Genomic DNA, 18,532 nt, shown 5'->3' with positions numbered 1-18,532 from the left:
CTAAATAGTGAAGGAGATCAGAAAGAAGAGGGGAGGGAGCAATATCTGCTTGCTTCACATTGACAGTAACCTCATCCGCAGAGAGACAGCAGGCCTACAGGCCCCAAGAAGCCCTCAAGACTGCAGGTGCAGCGTGATCCTGCTGATTTACAATCCAAATCCATCTTTTCTGCTTTTTGCTCTTCGCCCATTGCACAAACCGCCTCCCAGATTCCTCCCCGATTCCTCCCGGAGCCCCGAGAGGAGCTAGTCGGATGACTTGGTCTGCCTCTGATTACTGCTTATTTGATTTGATTGTGGATTTTAACATCGTTAACACGAGGACGGGGCAAATAGGAGCGGTGCCGGCAGAGTTGGGCTTCAGCTCATCCTCTGCCATTTGTCTTCGTCCCTTATCTCATCCTGTGGTTTCACGTGTAAGACTCAGTGTTGCCTCCTCCTCATCGTGTCAGTTTCTCTAACCACTCCCCTGGATACACTCACTTAAGGCAAGTATTCAGGTGGCATGATTCATTGTATATCTGAGTACCTTTCTTTTGTTTATATAAGCTTAAATGAAAACTTGGAATATTTTTGGTCACATCCCACTTCCTTCAAAGCTGTATGGATGTTACGACATTGTTTTCTTGGGTTTACTGTTTTGGGAAGCATGAGGGTGTGTTATTTTCCTAAATGCTTTTGGAAGCACTGCCCTTTGGAATTTATGGTCTCATGGAGAAGAAGTACATGATTCATTTGTGATGAAGAATGCAATATGCTGTGAATTTAGTCTTATTTTTTATATTCTCTGTCATTTTCATGAGGTTCGGGGAGGAGAAAATATAAACACACGGGCGCAGTCCACCATTGGGAAATGGAAATCCCCCAGCTTCCTGTGATGTCAGAAAAAGGGGCAGGGACAAGCCCCCAGGAAGAAGAGGAAGATTCTCTCTGGGATCTTGGCTCGGCTAAGGCTAAGACCTCGGCCTAGAAATTCCTACTGTTGGCTTTCACAGCTCAGCTGGCTGTCACTTTACGGTCACTCCAGACAGCCAGAGGCTTTCTCAGACGCAGGAGGTCCCTTTCCTTTGCAGATGCATCTGGTGACTGACGTAAACTTGTTGGGTCAACATTCCCAAGAACTCTGAATTTGATTTGTTTGGGGATAAATCTGTCTGAAGCAGTGAAGCTCACCACTTTATTTCTTTTCAGGCCCTTAATCCTAACGCCAGGGCTATGCTCCCAATGCTTCATAAATCTCTGGCCACTGAAATATTCTCTCCCCATCTGCCATTTCTCACGGAGACTTTTCTTAGCAGAGCTCTTCCTTGCGCTCTTTCAAGACACATCACCTTTCACATTCAGCGGGTCCTTGTGGGTTTGCTTGATGAGTCATAGAGACTTCCCTGTGCCTCAGTTTTCTTGGGTGTAAAAATCGAGCTAATAGTATCTTTCCCACGGCTCTGCTGTGAGAATCAAATGAACAATGCACACTCGCACAACACTTGGCTCAAAAAACACTGGTGGTGTGTTACTTTCTACATTAAATTCGAACATAAAGATCTTGTGCAAAAGTTGTTTGCAAATTAAAACCAGATATTGTGTCTTGCTATCAGAGAACCGCACATACGCAGTCAAGCGCCCCTCTCGATGCTGAGGGTTGCCGGCCATTTGAACAGCGTATATGGTGTATTTGCGTGCACAGATAAGCTTATTATTATTTTTTTTACTCTATGTGTCTGAGTCTCTAGATTTCATTATCTAAGAGGCAGAGCCCATCAGAGAACTTGATCAGCAGCCAGGCACGGTTTTTTCTTCTTCTTGTCCTTTGTCAGGTCTTTGTTCCGCCCCTGGCTACACTCTAACAGAACCACTTACTGGTGATTAAAAGGAGGGACTTGGCGGCGGGGCGGGGCCTGCGGGCGCGGGGCCCGGCGATTGGGTTCACCCCGGGGGGCTGCGCTCTCTTAAGTGCCAGCCAGCTGGCGTCGCCGACCCCGGAGCCGGGGACCGACCCGCCGCATCCGACGCCGCGGAGACGTCAACGGCGAGCGGCCGAGGCTTGCAACCGAGCCGCGTTTGGCGGCTGCGACGGACGGACAGACGGACGGACGGCGGCGGCGATCGAAGGACGGAGCGCGGCGGGAGGGAACAGAAACGCAGCCCTGCCGCCTCCCGCCGGCAGCGCCATGGACGGCTCCGACAACGCAACCCTGCTCTTCGCCCTGTCTTCCCTGCAGCCGGACAACTACACGCTGTCGCCCAATGCCAGCAGCCTGAGCCCCGGCCCGGACGTCCCCGGCGCTCCTGCCTCCAGCGCCGGCCCCAGCGCCGCGCTCAGCCTCGGGCCGGGTCCCGGCGCCAGTCTCAGCCCCGGCCCCACGCCGACCCCGAAGCCGACGGGCAGCAGCCTGGCGGGCGGCGCGGAGGGCCTGGGCGCTTCCCCGTTCCCCCGGCCCGGGGCCCCCCACGAGCCCCCGTTCTGGGACACGCCGCTGAACCACGGGCTGAACGTGTTGGTGGGCGCCGCCCTGTGCATCACCATGCTGGGGCTGGGCTGCACCGTGGACGTGAACCACTTCGGGGCGCACGTCCGCCGGCCCCTGGGCGCCGGGCTGGCCGCGCTCTGCCAGTTCGGCATCCTGCCGCTGCTGGCCTTCCTGCTGGCCCTCGTCTTCTCGCTGAACGAGGTGGCCGCCGTGGCGGTGCTCCTGTGTGGCTGCTGTCCCGGCGGGAATCTCTCCAACCTTATGTCCCTGCTGGTTGACGGCGACATGAACCTCAGGTACGGGGCTGTCTGTTCCTTGGGCATCTTTCGCATCCCAACCAACCGCGTTTAGAGCCAGGGGTGAAGACGGAGGAGCAAGGAAGGGGAGGCGGTTGGAATGAGGCATGGAAGAGGGAAAGAGAGAGTGGAGGAAGATGTTGACGCCCGGGCTTTAGAAGTCAAGGCGGACCAAGAAGAGGTAGTGTTGTAGGGGGAAAGATCTAGACGGGGACGGAGCTGCTCTAAGGGTCTTGAGGTTTCAGCCACAGCTCTGTCAGCATCCTCCCTGAGCGTCGGGCTGTCAGCGCAGGTCTTCGACCCCTGGAAGACAAAGGGAACTGGGAAGTCTGAAGCTAGGACTCTTAGGAAATGCAAAAGCGAAATAGGGCTCTTGGCCCTGCTAAAGAGAGTAATCTCACATATAGGACAATATAATTGAGTTCTATCTGACAAGTAGTAAGTATTCAGCAGCTGTACCTTATCTCACAGGGTGCTTTGGAGGATTAAAAAAGAAGAGGAAAGAAAAAATGTTGCTTGCCCTCAAAATCATCCAGACTATAGCCAGCTCAGTAGGCTTTGTGAAGCTGGAGGCAGCAGTCCTGAGATTTTGTGTTCTTGCCTGGGGTTCCTGTGTCCGTTGGGCCTGGACCTGCTGCTCTCTTGTGCTCCCCTCTGGTAAAGTAGGTTCTCACAGACTGCAAGCTGGGGGACTTGCGGTCTCCCCCTTTTCCAGATCCCCAGTGTACAAGAGAGAGGTTACCCCGTGTTCAAGAGAACCTCTTTGGCTCAAAGCCCTCTCTGACTCCTGTTCATTCCCTTTTCTGCAGCATCATCATGACCATCTCCTCCACGCTTCTGGCCCTGGTCTTGATGCCCCTGTGCCTGTGGATCTATAGCCGGGCTTGGATCAACACCCCACTGGTGCAGTTGTTGCCCCTGGGGGCAATGACGCTGACGCTCTGCAGCACGCTCATCCCCATTGGTTTGGGTGTCTTCATTCGATACAAATACAACCGGGTGGCTGACTACATTGTGAAGGTAAGGTCACTCTTCCCTTTAGATGCTCTACACGCTTGCAGGGTCCTGGGTCTCTGACCCACGGCTGCAATGCTAAGAAGTTTGGGAAAGAGGAGAAAGGAATGAAAAGGACTTGTCAGCCTTGCATGGATAAACTTAAAAAAGAAGTTTATGCCACAAAGATAATTTCGACCTTTGGAACTTCACAAATTATAGCTTTAATGAAAGCAGAGCTTAATTAAAAACGGCGTAAGAGAACTATCAGTACTCATAGGCGGAAACATATCATCGGGGGAGGGGGGGAAGATGGCAGTGCAATTAGATGGCAACATATTTCCCACTAGCAAATTGTATATTACTAAAAATCAAAGCAGATTAAATACAATTATTTTACTAGAATTTGTGCAGTATTTTAGAAATGAATTACTAATTTCTTAAACTGGAACTCTAATTCTGAGAAACTCTGTAGAAGTTTCCGTTAAAATGTTTTATTAATTTTCTAAAAATAAGTTGACACTAATAAGACTAAAAGTAATTTAAAAATTGCATCTTGGCAATATAATACAATACACTAAATATTGGCTTTAAAGCACAAAATAAAATAGTCCTGGATGAATAAAGCAGAATATATTGCCACTGCTAAATGTGTGTGTTTCTTTTCCTTCCCCATTGCGGTATGTCAAGTGGTTTCTATAGGTAGTGAGAGGATGGGGATTTTTATTATTTTGTGCAATATTTCTAGTATTGTTTTATTCTTAAAAAAAGATGGTTTTTACAGCAGTAGAGATTTTTCTAATAGTGGACTGGAGAAAAATTTAAATAGTTGTAAATTAGGCTTTCTTTGAAAACTCAAAAATCATAGTAAATAAGAGTAAACCATGAATAGGATTCTTATTTTAGGAAGTCAGTCAAATTAGATATGTAACTAATTACTATAGCATGCAAGGGAAATTCCTTTAGACAAATGAAGAGAAAAAGAGCCATTCCAATATTTCAGTTATGTAGATTTAGAAGACATAATCTTTTGTGTTTTACTTATACTAGCTTATTTTCTACAGTGATCTAATTATACAGAGGGGCTAACTTTTATTAATATGAAAAACAGAGTTCTTTTGTGTACATATATCCAGCCTGAGTAAAAGAAATTGTGCTCTATAATAAACATATATATCTGAATGTAATAAATATACATGGTTATGTAAATATACATATATGTTATATATTATGTATAATATACTCATAGATAATCTTGAGATGCATTAAGAACTTATTAAGCTTAATCATTAAAGCTAATACTATTAATGTGATGACATTTACTATAAAACCTTAGGAATTCTAGAGAAAGTCAATCAAATGAGCTATTTCAATGCTAAAAACATAAACATAAAAACATATATTTAGGTAACAGACAGTTCAATAAGACTGGCTAAGTTTAAGGTAAACCTATCTCTATTCCTTAGCCAGCACACAAGTAAGATGCGGTTTATAACATTTTTATATTTTGCAAATACTTTAAAATGAGCATTCGGTGTCAAAGCTCACCCAAATGATTTAAAATAGTTCGAAGGAAACTTTGGAGCCAATATTTTCACAATGAAGAACCAGATTTCCTGTCAAAGCTTTTAATGTGGACACACTTTGAAACTTAATATAAGAAAAGTTTCTGGGCTGGCCCGGTGGCACAGCGGTTAAGTGCGCACATTCCGCTTTCGTGGCCCGGGGTTCACCAGCCCAGATCCCGGGTGTGGACCTTGCTCTGCTTGTCAAGCCATGCTGTGGTAGCCGTCGCACATATAAAGTAGAGGAAGATGGGCACAGATGTTAGCTCAGGGCCAGTCTTTCTCAGCGAAAAGAGGAGGATTGGCAGCAGATGTTAGCTCAGGGCTATTCTTCCTCAAAAAAAGAAAAGTTTTGATTTATAATAGTTTGGTTTCTGCCAATTGTACATTTGTAGCATGAGTACCTTACATAATAATTATTTCAGCATCCTCTAGGGTAGACTTTTTGACCAGCCCAGATAAATTTTAAATAATTTTTAAAGAGTATAAAGTATATGCCAATCCCACAGACCCCAAAGGGATTTCCTCCCAGATATCCAGGGAACAGGAGCAACACTTAAACTGTTCTTCTGGATCTGCAGTCTCCTTCACAAATGCCCACTCCCCCGTTCTAAGAAAACAAGCTAACTACCAATCTGAAGGAGAAATAGGAGAGGAATCTTTAGGTTTCCATCTTACCATTTACACAGCCTGTCTTACTTGAATGAGTGGAATGTACTAGTCAGACATCAAGATGACACAATGTTTCATACAGTCAGTTGTTTTATATCTAAAAGCCATCTATTATATATAATGATTCTTAACCATCTAGAGACTTACAGGTGGGAGGTGTCTCATGAACAGATGAAAAGAGGGGAAGTTGCAGAATTGCAAAGAATTCCTCACATGTTACTTTTCCCCCCCTCTTACATAATCTAGAAATTGGTAATTGGTTTGATATTGCTAACAATCCTCTGAGATATAAAGTATTTTAAAGGTTAAAAATATCACACACTAAGTTTCATAAATTTTAATAGTATTTTCTCTCATGTGTAAAACCGGAATTAATTTCTTATGGGAAACATGGGGTCCTGTTCACGGAAAGTCATGTCCATTTGCCCACTCTATGCATGAGACCATACCTGGTGTGTCGGGTTCAGTTGTAAGTGCTCTGTTTTTAAGAGGTGCATTTACAAATTAAAAGCATGCTCCGAACAGTCAGGACTCCAAACCAGTTATATGGTGGAGGCTGAAAGCCTGGGGACAATCTGCCTGGAGAAGATAGCAGTTTTTTAAACTTTTGAAGGCTATTTTGCAAGGGGAGTAGTCTGGTCTGTGTTGTTCCTGAGGGCCTATCCAAGACAATGGCTAGCAGTTACAGTTACAGAAGGAGAATTGTCACTAGATATAGTGGGCCTCCAGACAATTAGAGCTGTGACGGTAGGTCCAGATGCCTCCTCAAGAGGTGATCTACCCATCTTCAGAAAGATTCTGGCAAAGACTTTTTACGGCAAAGATCTCCATTCTGTGCAGGAGGTCAGACTAGATGGGTCTCTTCTTCCAAGCACCTGGATATCTCCTGCCTGAATTCGTCTCCAACTATCTATTTTTGATGGCTTGTTTATCCATTTTCTATTACTAGGTTTCCCTGTGGTCTCTGCTAGTGACGCTGGTGGTCCTTTTCATAATGACTGGCACTATGTTAGGACCTGAACTGCTGGCACGTATTCCTGCAGCTGTTTATGTGGTAGCAATTTTTATGCCTTTGGCTGGCTACGCCTCTGGCTACGGCTTAGCGACGCTCTTCCATCTTCCACCCAATTGTAAGAGGACGATATGCCTGGAAACAGGGAGCCAGAATGTGCAGCTCTGTACCGCCATTCTAAAGCTGGCCTTTCCACCACGATTCATAGGGAGTATGTACATGTTTCCCTTGCTTTATGCGCTTTTCCAGTCGGCAGAAGCAGGGATTTTTGTTTTAATCTATAAAATGTATGGAAGTGAAATACTGCACAAGCAAGATCCTCTAGATGAAGATGAAGATACGGATATTTCTTACAAGAAACTAAAAGAAGAGGAAATGGCAGACACTTCGTACGGCACAGTGAAAACAGATAATTTAATGATGATGGAAACCACTCAGACTTCACTGTAAACATGGAGATACACAGGAGCCTCTATCTTGCTGAAGTATTACTTCATATTTATGGTCTGTGATAGAGTATATGGTTTACATAAAGGATAACAATTAGTTCACATTATCGTACATGTAACAATTTTGATTTTCCCATTGTAAGGTTGCATGGTATATTAGCCAAACGTTTTCACAAATTACAAATCAATGTCGTAATATAACTTGCACCTGGGACTGCTGAAGTGACTTCTGAACAAGTTAAATCTGCCCTTTGGTTTTCACTGTTACTAATTTCTATAACTGTTTCCAGTATGTTAACTCTTAGAAAACAGGGTCTTGGAAATGTAGAATTTTGGTGCACTATCTGATATGAAAAAAACACGAGCTATATTTGTAAAGCATAAGTGAGTTTAATGTAATTGTTGTTTAAAAAAAACTGTGCTTGCTCCACTTATAAATCCTTGACACTGTTGAATTTTGACCTGTATTCAGAAAAATCCTCACAGGTCAATTAAACAATGAAATAGAGTATTTTATTGTCAAACCTGTATCAAATCAGAGCAAAATTACATTAATGTATTCGATTACTTAATCTGGTCTATTGGTAAAGAACAGCCAACATTTTCGCAGCGGACGAAGCATTTCCATTTCAATTGGGGACTGATTTTGGTTCTTCTGCATTTAGGTAAACACACCCCAAATCAATTTATCTTTTGGAGGGATGATTTGGTTAGGAAAATCTGTAGAACTATGCACCCCAGAGAAGAGCAATAGTCATCAGCACCTCGTGGTCCTCAACACAACCTCGTGGTCTCCATTGGGAGGGTGGGGGAAGGGGGAGGAAGGACGTTCCCCAGGGGAGAAAACAGCCTAACTAGATAGGGATGCCCTAGAGGGCTTTCCCTATGACCAACTGAGAGGGTTCAGTGGGTAGGCTTCTCAGAGCAGCTCTGAGATAGTTTAACTATAATTTGAGGTCATAGGTAGCAGACCCAAAGCAGTTCGGTAAAACCTCGCGTTTTTGCTCACTCGCCAGAGGCACCAGCCTCGCCTCAGCTTTCCGGGCGGCGCAGACACCTGCAATCAGCAGGGCATAGGAACCACCTGGAACAGCTGGTTCTCTTGGAATCCTCTTCTCCGCGGGCAAGTTCACTTACAAATCAGTTCTTGCAGCACAAAGAAAACCTTCTCTCCAGATCATCCAAGGGCATTTGTGCCCACCTCTGAGTGTGGAAAATTTCCACGCAGAGAAGATCGAGGTGGGGCCCCCTCGGCGGGGACGCGGGGACCCGGGCCGGCGGCGGGAAGGGTGCGGGGGGCCGCGCGCGAGCGGTGGTGGGGCGGGCGCTCGCTGCCTCCGCGGGGCCGCCTATTTAGGGCGCGGCGGGCTGCACGGCCGGGCTGCGCCTATGGCTGCCCTGGGGGACGAGGGGCTGGACGGTTACATGTACCCGGCGTGCGCCCCCTGCTCATACCCGATCCCCTACCTGCCCGCCGCTAAGGGCAAGGGCGCGGCGGGCGGGGCCGACTGGCGGCACCGGGGCGGGAGCTACCCTCCCGCCTCCTCCTCGTCGTCGTCATCCTCGGCCGGGGCGGCCCCGGCGGCTCTCCCGGGCTGCGGGCAGCTGGCGGCCGCCGACTACTTCGACAGCTACCAGCGGGCGCAGCTCATGGCCCTTCTGTCGCAAGTGAGCCCGAGCCTGGCCCCGGCACTGCGCAGGGCCGGCGGCCGCGACGTGGCGGTGCAGGTGAACCCGCGCCGCGACGTCTCGGTGCAGTGCTCGCTGGGGCGGCGCACGCTGCCGCGCCGGGCCCGCGACCCCGGCTCCCCGGCTGGCCCCGGGCCTGGACCCCTCCCCGAGGGCGCGGGCGGCGGCTCAGCGTCCCCGCAGCCGGCGCGCCAGGGCCCCGGGCGGGGCAGCCCCCCGAGCAGCGCGCCGCGGCCCGTGCGCTTCCCGCGCACCGTCGCCGTGTACTCGCCGGTGGCCTCCCGCCGCCTCACCACCCTCCTGGAAGGGGCCGGGGGCGCGGCGGGGGAGCGAGGGCCGCCCTCTCCGAGGCCCCGAGGCCCCGAGGCGGGAGAGACGTCGGTGAGGACGGCACCCCAGCAGCCGCAGCCGCAGGACGAGGAGGAGGAGGACGAGGCCCAGGGCGCGGGGTCTGGGCTGCCGCCGCGGGAGGCACCGGGAGGGGAGGCGGCCCCGGGGCGCGCGCCGAGCAGCCTGGAGCAGCCCCCGCCGGGCGGTATGGCCCAGGCTGCCACGGGCGAGAGGCCGTCGCTGCGGAGCCCCGAGCCGGGCAAGGAGCGCCTGCGCTTCCAGGTGAGTCCCAGTCGGGCTGGGGGCCTGGCCGGGGCAGGAGAGCCCGGCGCGCGGCGTCCCCGGTCCCTGGGCTGCCCTCGTCCTCCGCCGCTCCGGGCACGTGGAGGCGCCGGGCTCCCCTGGGGCGGGCCGCGGCGGGGCCGCAGCGGCTTCCGCAGTAGAAGGAAAGCGAGCGTAGGCTGCTTGTTGTTTGCGGTGCTGTACAGCGAGTCGTGCTTTTAACATTCTTATTCTGAGCGTATCCGCAGTATAAGACCCTGACCGTGACCCTGTGGTCCTGTGTTGATCCCGCATGTGGATGATTTAGGATGAGTACGCAGCGGAACATCGGAAGGTGACCTTACTGGCAGGAGAGCTAGTTCCCAAGGACTCCACTTACTTTTCCGAATTCGATGTGGCAAAGCTGGAATAGTCGACTACTGGGGTCGTGGTCGGCTCTGCCCCACCTGACTTTTGCCCGCATTTCCCAAGCTTCTTTTGGAAGCTAGAACTGCTGAAGTGCCTGCCTTAGGATCTTTCCTTGCTCTTAAAAAGCGCCCTTGTTAGAAACCTCATCCTGCTGGAGCGCTTGGGCGGTTGTGTGTTGCTGCCTGAGAGAGCAGCGGGCTTGGAGGGCCAGCTCGCCCCGGCTGAGCCCTGCAGGGCTGGAGTACACTGAGGTGGTTGTAACCTGGGGCAGTGGGAAGGCTGAGAGGGTGGAGGAGGCCTTTGGGGTCCCTTCCACAGTCCCCCCAGGGCTGTTTGGTTGCGGGGGAGGGAGTGGTGGGGTTGCGAATCAAGCAGTTTATACACCAGCTATGTGTGATCTTAAGTAACCTTCCTAAAGGCCTAACTCCAAAAACTTGTTTATAACTTATTTCTCACTGAGAGGGAAGAAGATAAGCTTAAGAGTAAGATAATACTACTTTAGTTCATGGTAAGTGTGAATTCTGGCTTATCCACAGCTGAGAAGCACTGCTGTCCCATGGAAATTTAACTAGCAGCATAATCTTGGGTGAACACCTCAAAGTATTTTAGGATGCTGAGTCTTACTTCTTCAGTGTAACCACTTCCATATGTGTATGTCCTACAATCAAACTTTATCCTCCAGAGAAAAGGCCTCCCTTAAAGAATCTCAAGGTTCAGGAACCCTGGATGTTTGGCTTTTCCCTTGTGGGTCTGAGGGAAACACCTACTTAGTAATCTGTCAATTACTTTGCTTTATGAACCAAGTTAATGATGGCGTATCAACTTCCGTGGGCCCATGCTTGCTTATCTGCTTGATTAAGCTGTTAGCTCACCCAATTATTATGTTGTAGAGACTAACTCGAACCTGATCCTACTTTCCTCCAGGATCTGAACTGAAGTTGTCAGTTTTAAGTATCACATAGACCGTTCCCAGCTTCTGAAATAAAGGACAGTTGAGATGCCATGTTGGTTGAACTTGGGTCTCCTTTGGTTCAGTTCCTAGAGCAGAAGTATGGCTATTACCACTGCAAGGACTGCAACATCCGGTGGGAAAGTGCCTACGTGTGGTGTGTACAGGGCACGAACAAGGTAAGAACACGAGCTGACATCTTCTGGACAAAAGGGTCGGGAGGGTTTTGCTTTAAGTTTTCCCTCTCTCCCATCCCAGGTCTACTTCAAGCAGTTTTGCAGAACTTGTCAGAAGTCTTACAACCCTTACCGAGTGGAGGACATCACCTGTCAAGTAAATCGAATGTTTGCATCTTGTGTCTGAACTGGGGAGCGAGAGAAGGGCTTCAGGCAGTTTCTTGAATGTGTTTCCTTAGCGAGGACAGGTTCCCAGCAACCTAAGGTTTTGGTTGCTTTTTGGCAGAAGTCAGCGAAGTGTAATACTCAGTTGGGAAGTGGGGCCTTGGGCCTGGTTTCCTTCTCCCTTGCAAATCTCGCCCATGGTAGCATCTTCAGAGCCTGTCACCTCGTGTGCAGTCTAGAAGAATGCTTGCCTTACCTGCGACTCAGTCTAATAGATGAGAAAGCAAACTGAGCAGAATTCCTTTCTACGAATGTGAGGTGGTGAAGGTTGACTATTTACACAACTGCATTTTATAAAGCATGTACCCGAGTTAAAGTATTGAATGTAGGCATGGAGTTTTAAAGTTTGCCTCTCCTGAGAGTTTGCAAAGGGATTTGTTTTAAAGAAAATCCAAGTTGCTCAGCTTTATGGGGTTAACTGGTAACATGATCGTTTACTAGTAAGCAAGCACTGCTGCATGGCACTAAAGGGCTTAGATAATCTAAGAGAAAAGAAGTGACTAAACTTGCCTGTTACCACGCAGCTGGTGGAGCCTGACTTGCCAGCTGAGACAGCCTAGTCGATGCACTTGACTCCAGTCAGACATTGGAAGCATTAACGCCGTAGGGTGGGTGGAGGGAAACTAAGCATGGAAAACTTGGACTGAGACTGCGGGTGGAGTAGAGTACGGTTCTGATGTAGGCTGCCTTAACCGCTCTGCTCTTGGCTCAGCAGTTGCTGCTCTGCCGTCTGCCTCAGCTTGAGGTCATTTGCAGCAGGTGGAGGGCCACGGTCAGCCACCAATGCCAGGCCTGACCCACACCGGCCTCGCACCTTTAGCTTTCCTGGTCAAACGCCTCTCTCCCACTCATTTGTCCTTCACCCTTCTAGTGCAGGAAAAGATTTCCTTTTAGACAATTGTTTCAAAAGAAGCTTCACAATTCAGAATCGTGTGCACATGGGACCACGACCCCATGGTGAAACACCCTCTATTCCTAATCTTGTCATTACTAGGAAGGGATCTAGACAGAACAAGATTGCATAGGGCCTTGCTTAGAGTGCATTCAGTAAGTATTCGAATGGACTAGAAAAATAACCTTGGAGTTCTAGGAAGTCACCAAGGGTTTATCTTCTGTATGTACTTCTCATTTTGATTTCAGAGTTGTAAACAGACTAGATGCTCCTGCCCAGTAAAGCTTCGCCACATTGACCCCAAAAGGCCTCATCGTCAGGACCTGTGTGGGAGATGCAAAGGCAAACGCCTGTCCTGTGACAGCACTTTCAGCTTCAAGTATATCATTTAGATGAAAGTCAAAGAGGGGGAAAAAAGGTCCTGCTGGATGTGTGCTAGTGGGACAGCTAAGTTAGCTTTTTCCGTGCTCCTCCTTTCTGCCTCTCCCTTCTCAAGATATGTCAGGAAAGGCTGTGTTTTTGGCAAAGCCTTTAAATAAAAGTATTGCAAAACAATTGATAAATTGCATACAATCTTATTTTTTAAAATAAAGGCTCAGGAGAGCTCATCTTGTGCTCACAGTCTGGACCTGTCACTCTATCTCTAATATGATTCATTCATTGCATACGGAGTGGCTGGGCTCAGAAACTCATAAGCAAGATATTAACTGAAAAGCCGTCTAACCATTAAAATATTCTTCTGGGGAGATGGAGGCAGAGCCATGGCTTGATGTGTGAGATGACACTCTGGGTTATGCCCAACTCAGAACCCTGAGTGGCTGCCTGGCTGGGTGGCGGTGGGGGGCGGGGGGAGCTTCAGTGGGTACAGGTGATCTTAGTTAATAGGTAACTACTTGGGGAGGGAGGCTGGGAGAGCTAACCTGACTTGTTAATCACAATGTTACAGGTGTGGAACGGTGGCTAAGGGCAGCTTAAGGTGGTGAATAACGTCATCGATGGACTTCAGGTGGTAGCTTTTGTTTAAAAATATAGGCCTAAATGTACTTAACCCGAATTAGTTGGACAGGCAGTTTTGGCCTTTCTTGTCACTGGCAGCTCTGTAACTGGAACCGGTGTTTCTCGCCCTATAACATGGGGGTTCTCCTCCTCACTGTACCTCCAAGCTTCCTACCTGATTCCCAAGAGAATAGGGAGGCCCAGCCCCAGAGCTCCCGTGGTCCGTGGGTTGCAGGATGGTATTTCGGTTACAACCTCCGGGACTCAGATGAAATCAGAGTTTGAAGGCTGCTATTGGTTTCCTGGCTATGAAAACAACATAATTGGAACCAGGTGCTAATTATGCATCCTTCCAATTTTCTAACCAGCCTGTTTAGGTTAACCCTTCCTACCTTAGAGGGGCCATGGGAGGACATCTGTTAGCATCTTGGATGCTTGTGTCTAGATAAATACAGGGAATAAAAGAACCTGAAGTGAGTTTGGGGTCTCCAGAACCCATAGAGTGAGGGGAAAGGCCTCTGCATCCACATGGACCTAGGCAGGTGCTGGTAAAGATTCCTAGGCCCCCATCCCTACTGAATCACTGTCTGGAGTGAAGCACCCCAGGTGTTGCTTATGGAACTGAAGTGTGAAAACCATCAAGTGAGTCAGCCTTACTTGAGAAAAATATGGACGTGGCCTCTGCCCTTATGGAGCTTCCAGTTCAGTGGATAGATGGCCATTAATTCCTGCATTAAAAAAAATGGAAGTTCTACCACGTAATATGGAAGAGGTACTTAGTTAAGTGCCTGTAATAAACAGGGGATCTGACTTGGGGAGGTCAGGGAAGGCTTTCCTAAAAAATGACACTTCAGCTGAGCTGAAGTTCGGATGAGTTGAATTAGGCAGAGGGGAAGGAGAGGTTTTCCAGACTATGTTAACAACATGTGCAGAGGCCCAGCGGTAAAGAAAACCAGGAGGAGGCCACAGTGGTAGAATGCTCTGGAGAATGGGGTGGACATGCGGGCAGGCGAGACTGTTAGGCCCAGACAGGGAGGGCTTCTTAAAGCTTGCTCGGGAGGACTGGTGTTAATCGGTCATCAGTGAGAGTCCACTGAAAGGTTTTAAAGCTGTGGTGGGGCATGGTGACAAACAAATTCACCTTTAAAAAGAAATAATCACTCTGGCTGTACAGTGCATGCCTGTCAACCAGGAAGGAGACTTGCAGAGATCAGATAAAATGGTGGCGGGGCCAAAGAGAGATGAACGACAAGAACTGTAGGTCTGGGTGAAGGTGAGGTTTCATTCTAACACCTGTTACTACTGATTTGACTCGCGTGGCATGCAAGTGGTACCTCATATGCACTCAATGGGCATTTGCTGAATGAATGAGGGAACAATAGAGATATACCTGCACTGAGTCCTAAGACAAATTCAATCGCTATTAATATGGCTGTTAATCTTTAAGCTTAATATTGCTTGCCATTAATTTTCCCAATAGAGCAGCTAACCCTATTTTACAGTTGAGGACAGCAAGGATCAAAGTATGTTTTACTTAGTGGGCATTCAGACATTGAACAAAGTGGTACAGAAACTCACGGTGAGTTATGGTGATATGCTAGCAATGAGAAGGCACTGTCGAACTGTGTACCATTGGAAATTTATAAAATGTAATTTTTTTTCAAGCGAGAGATTGAGAGGCTAGAAGGAAATACCCTTGAATACTGTTGTCTTTGGATGTCAAGAGAAGTTACTCTACTTTTCTTCATATTTCCTACATTTGCTAAAGTGACAATGGATTACTTTGAAAATTTTTTTAAAATGCCATAAAGTACAATTTTAATTACATTGATTTGAGGTTGTGCTGGCATGGTGTATGAGCACTTCTCATAGGCCTAAAGGAGGGGAGCTCAGCCTGGCTTTGGTGAGTCTGTTCTTAGAGAAAATGTTAACTATTTCCTCAAGGTAGACCATGGGTTGTACTGCATCCTCTGTTTTTTTTTTTTAAAGATTTTATTTTTTCTTTTTCTTCCAAAGCCCCCAGTTCGTAGTTGTGTATTTTTAGTTGTGGGTCCTTCCAGTTGTGGCCTCAGCGTAGCTTGACGAGCAGTGCCATGTCATCGCCCAGGATTTGAACCGGCAAAACCCTGGGTCACTGAAGTGAAGCACGCAAACTTAACCACTCGGCCATGGGGCCGGCCCCGCATACTCTGTTTTCTATCACTACAAGTAGAAAATATTTTCTAAATTGTGTAAAAATCCTTTGGCTTTCTATTTTAGAAGCAGCATGAAGAAACTGCCAGATCTCTTCTCTTGGTGTTATTTTACAGACTTACTATTTAAAAATTATAAATTTAGTGGGCAAAAGAAAAAGATGGTATGAGCAAAAACTGGGCTCTGATTGGAAATAAAATGTTTAATAAATTAAGCATTTGATATATTTTGTTAATAAATGCAAATTTTGGATTCAAAGGATAAGGAGCAAGGAAGTATAGGTCTGAAGAAAATCCAGTTGCAAAAGGACAATCTTAATGACTATATTTGCATCTTGTTTTCTGCAGGTGTATTCATTTTTATTATATTATTAATAGACTTAGCTGCATATAAATAATATGAAAAGGCAATTTCAGCTGTTTGAAAGGTGATGACCACCTTTTGATTTTTGTTTTCCCCCTTGAAGGGGAACAATTTTATTCTCCCCCTTTACGGAAAGTTATATTTAAGAATAATGAAAGTGACATTTCAAAAGTTTCTAAATGATGCACATTATAATCATTCATCCTTTCTTAAAATACAACACAAGCCAACAGCTACAATGCTTTTTATTTTAACAAAAAGGATATAAGGAGGGTGAGAAAAATAGGGGATGGTAAGATAGGATGTAAAGTGTGGTGTGTCTCTGGACACCATCCTTCTCTTCCTGCCCCACACCCAAAAGTTATTAAATAATTTAAAGGACACCATTTACAGTACCAGAACACCATCAAAATAATTGTTTTTATCAGGGTCAAAAAATACAGTGATTATGAATGTGCCGTGACCAGTTACGGAATTTTACAGGTAACATAACTATAGTCAGCAGTCCAACGGCGTGCACAGTGCCTTCAATTAATGCACTTGAGCATAATTACATTTCTGGCAGGGTCCACACCCCCAAGAAAAGGCAAAGCTAAGCATTTCATTTCTACATTCTAAACTCTGGAATCACAGAGCCCAGTTTAAAAGAAAAGTCACAGTGGATAAGAGATGCATATAAAAAATACAAGGTGTTCCTTTCAAATCAGAGGAATTGTGGGACTACATTCATTTCTTTTACAAAATGCTATTTAAAAAAGGACAGAGAATCCAGTTCATGTTATGCTGCAGACCTAGACAGTGAATGAGTATATTGCATGTTTTGGTAGTCGGTCTTCAGGCTTCCTTTCATTTTCCCCCATAGCCCCAGGTTCCTTTAGGGTGAAACATGTGAGTCCTGAATAAACATATAAAAATGCATTTGCATCTCTCTTCTTGAATTCTGCAGACTTCAGAGCCCGCAAGTCATATATTCTACCATCCATGACCACAATTTTTTTCTTTAGCTTTGTACACCTATTCTTGTATAACAGTGCATTGCACAAATGTACAAGAAAATACTGGTTTTAATCTATACAGTTTCTATAATAATTATGGAGTAAAATAAGTTAACTTTTCTAATGAGAATAGCTGACGGGCAGCATACATCTTTATTTTACATTTTAAAGTCTCTGCAGGCATCTACTTTGGTTAGTTATCAACATTGTAACATAAGCACTGATCAGAGAACTGAGCAGCATTCCAATAACGTTAACAGATATATTATTTCTTTTCGAAATACTGGGAAAGCCCAGTTTTAAAATATTATTAAAATGTTCTAACATTTACACACTATGAAGAGTTAGATCTAATAAAATAAAATTTCTTCAAAAATAATCTTGCAGTGCTCTTTTAGGCATGCTCTGAGACGTTATCACCAAACATCCATACCTTGAAAATATGACTATCACATATTCACACATCCCAGCTCACACACACATAATTCCTTATACAGCCCCAAAAACAAAACACCCACACCCTTATCCCACATGTTGAAAAATCAGTGGTTTTTGCAAAGAAGTGTATGTATATCTATCCGACTGGATGTTCCTCATGTGGATGATTCAGCATTAATTGTAGAGTCTGCTTATGGCCGCTAGAAAGCCAAGCACTCTGCAGGTCTTCAGCTAAAACGAACCAGCCTCGATTTCAGCCTCATGTCACCTGCTTTCCCACGTCTCAGTATTAGAGGCCATTATTGCAAATGTTCTTAAAATTCCTTTCTTTCTCCAGAAAGTAATGTATTTGTATGCATCACTTTTAGCCCTTTTCACGTCGGTTGAATAATCAAAAAATTCTTTCTTCATACAGTTATTGTGGGAGGTATTGGCAGCTGTTAAACAATTAGATTTTTTTCCTTCAGATCTTTGATTTTGACATTCTTTATCTTGAGAAAGTCTGACATTAGTTACACTGTGGTTGTGGATGCTGCCAGAAAAAGTTATCAGTGAATTGCAAGGGTTCATAAAAGGTGCTTGTTAATATTCTTAAATCATCTTCAGTTTAGTTTCTTTCCTGAAAGGCTGAAGTTTCTCAGAATCCAGTGCTCACCAAACTTCCAATTGGTTTGGCCTGTGCTAGAAGTTGGTATGACTGCACCATGCGTAAAGACTCTCTTATTTCTAGATTAAGTTCCATCAGTTTGTAGTTGGCTTCTGACATGTCCAGGTCGGAGCCTATAACTGCAAAGCTTCCTGTCTGGCCCAGCGTCTGGTGATGGAAATATATGTGTAACAGCGTCTGCACAGGGTCATCTTCACAACTGCCAAAGATATCATTGGGCCAGAGAGACCTGAAAATACACAATATTTTTAAGTCCTGAGACTCAATCAAGCATTTCCTATGATTAACTCCGTTTTAAGTTAATACCTATAACAACAACAACAAAATTTCCTTGTGAATCACTGAGGATTTGTTTTAATATTTGAGCAAATATCTTACTGAAAGTATCACTGAGAGTGAACAAAATCTAAAATTGGTGTCACTTCAGTGGTAACTGTAGAAAATAATGTCAGGCCTTCCTTTCACAAAGCCATG

General features: G+C 46.2%; 3 protein-coding genes across 17 annotated transcripts in view; 2 read left to right on the top strand and 1 right to left on the bottom strand.

The window, feature by feature from the left end:
* The first annotated feature begins 1,921 nt into the window (after positions 1–1,921).
* Positions 1,922–8,027, top strand: SLC10A4 (solute carrier family 10 member 4). Its single transcript, XM_023638128.2, has 3 exons — positions 1,922–2,764; positions 3,574–3,784; positions 6,944–8,027. Exons 1-3 carry the CDS (start codon positions 2,169–2,171, stop codon positions 7,454–7,456), a joined length of 1,320 nt encoding a protein of 439 aa, XP_023493896.1. The 5' UTR covers positions 1,922–2,168; the 3' UTR covers positions 7,457–8,027.
* Positions 8,028–8,844: 817 nt separating this feature from the next.
* Positions 8,845–13,178, top strand: ZAR1 (zygote arrest 1). Its single transcript, XM_023636886.2, has 4 exons — positions 8,845–9,756; positions 11,200–11,292; positions 11,372–11,446; positions 12,655–13,178. Exons 1-4 carry the CDS (start codon positions 8,845–8,847, stop codon positions 12,796–12,798), a joined length of 1,224 nt encoding a protein of 407 aa, XP_023492654.1. The 3' UTR covers positions 12,799–13,178.
* A 3,009-nt stretch (positions 13,179–16,187) lies between these two features.
* FRYL (FRY like transcription coactivator) overlaps positions 16,188–18,532 on the bottom strand; it is a 245,305-nt gene continuing 242,960 nt past the window's right edge. For all 15 annotated transcript variants that reach the window (XM_023638124.2, XM_070262481.1, XM_070262480.1 and 12 more), the window contains one exon: positions 16,188–18,287. In XM_023638124.2, the coding sequence (XP_023493892.1) occupies positions 18,029–18,287 (259 nt within the window). In that variant the 3' untranslated portion in view covers positions 16,188–18,028. The remainder of the gene's footprint in view (positions 18,288–18,532) is intronic.

The sequence above is a fragment of the Equus caballus genome, chromosome 3 (genome assembly GCF_041296265.1).
Source record: "Equus caballus isolate H_3958 breed thoroughbred chromosome 3, TB-T2T, whole genome shotgun sequence".
In the NCBI taxonomy this organism is placed as follows: domain Eukaryota; kingdom Metazoa; phylum Chordata; class Mammalia; order Perissodactyla; family Equidae; genus Equus; species Equus caballus.
Note: the sequence above shows the minus strand (reverse complement) of the source record. Positions and strands in the feature narration are given on the sequence as shown.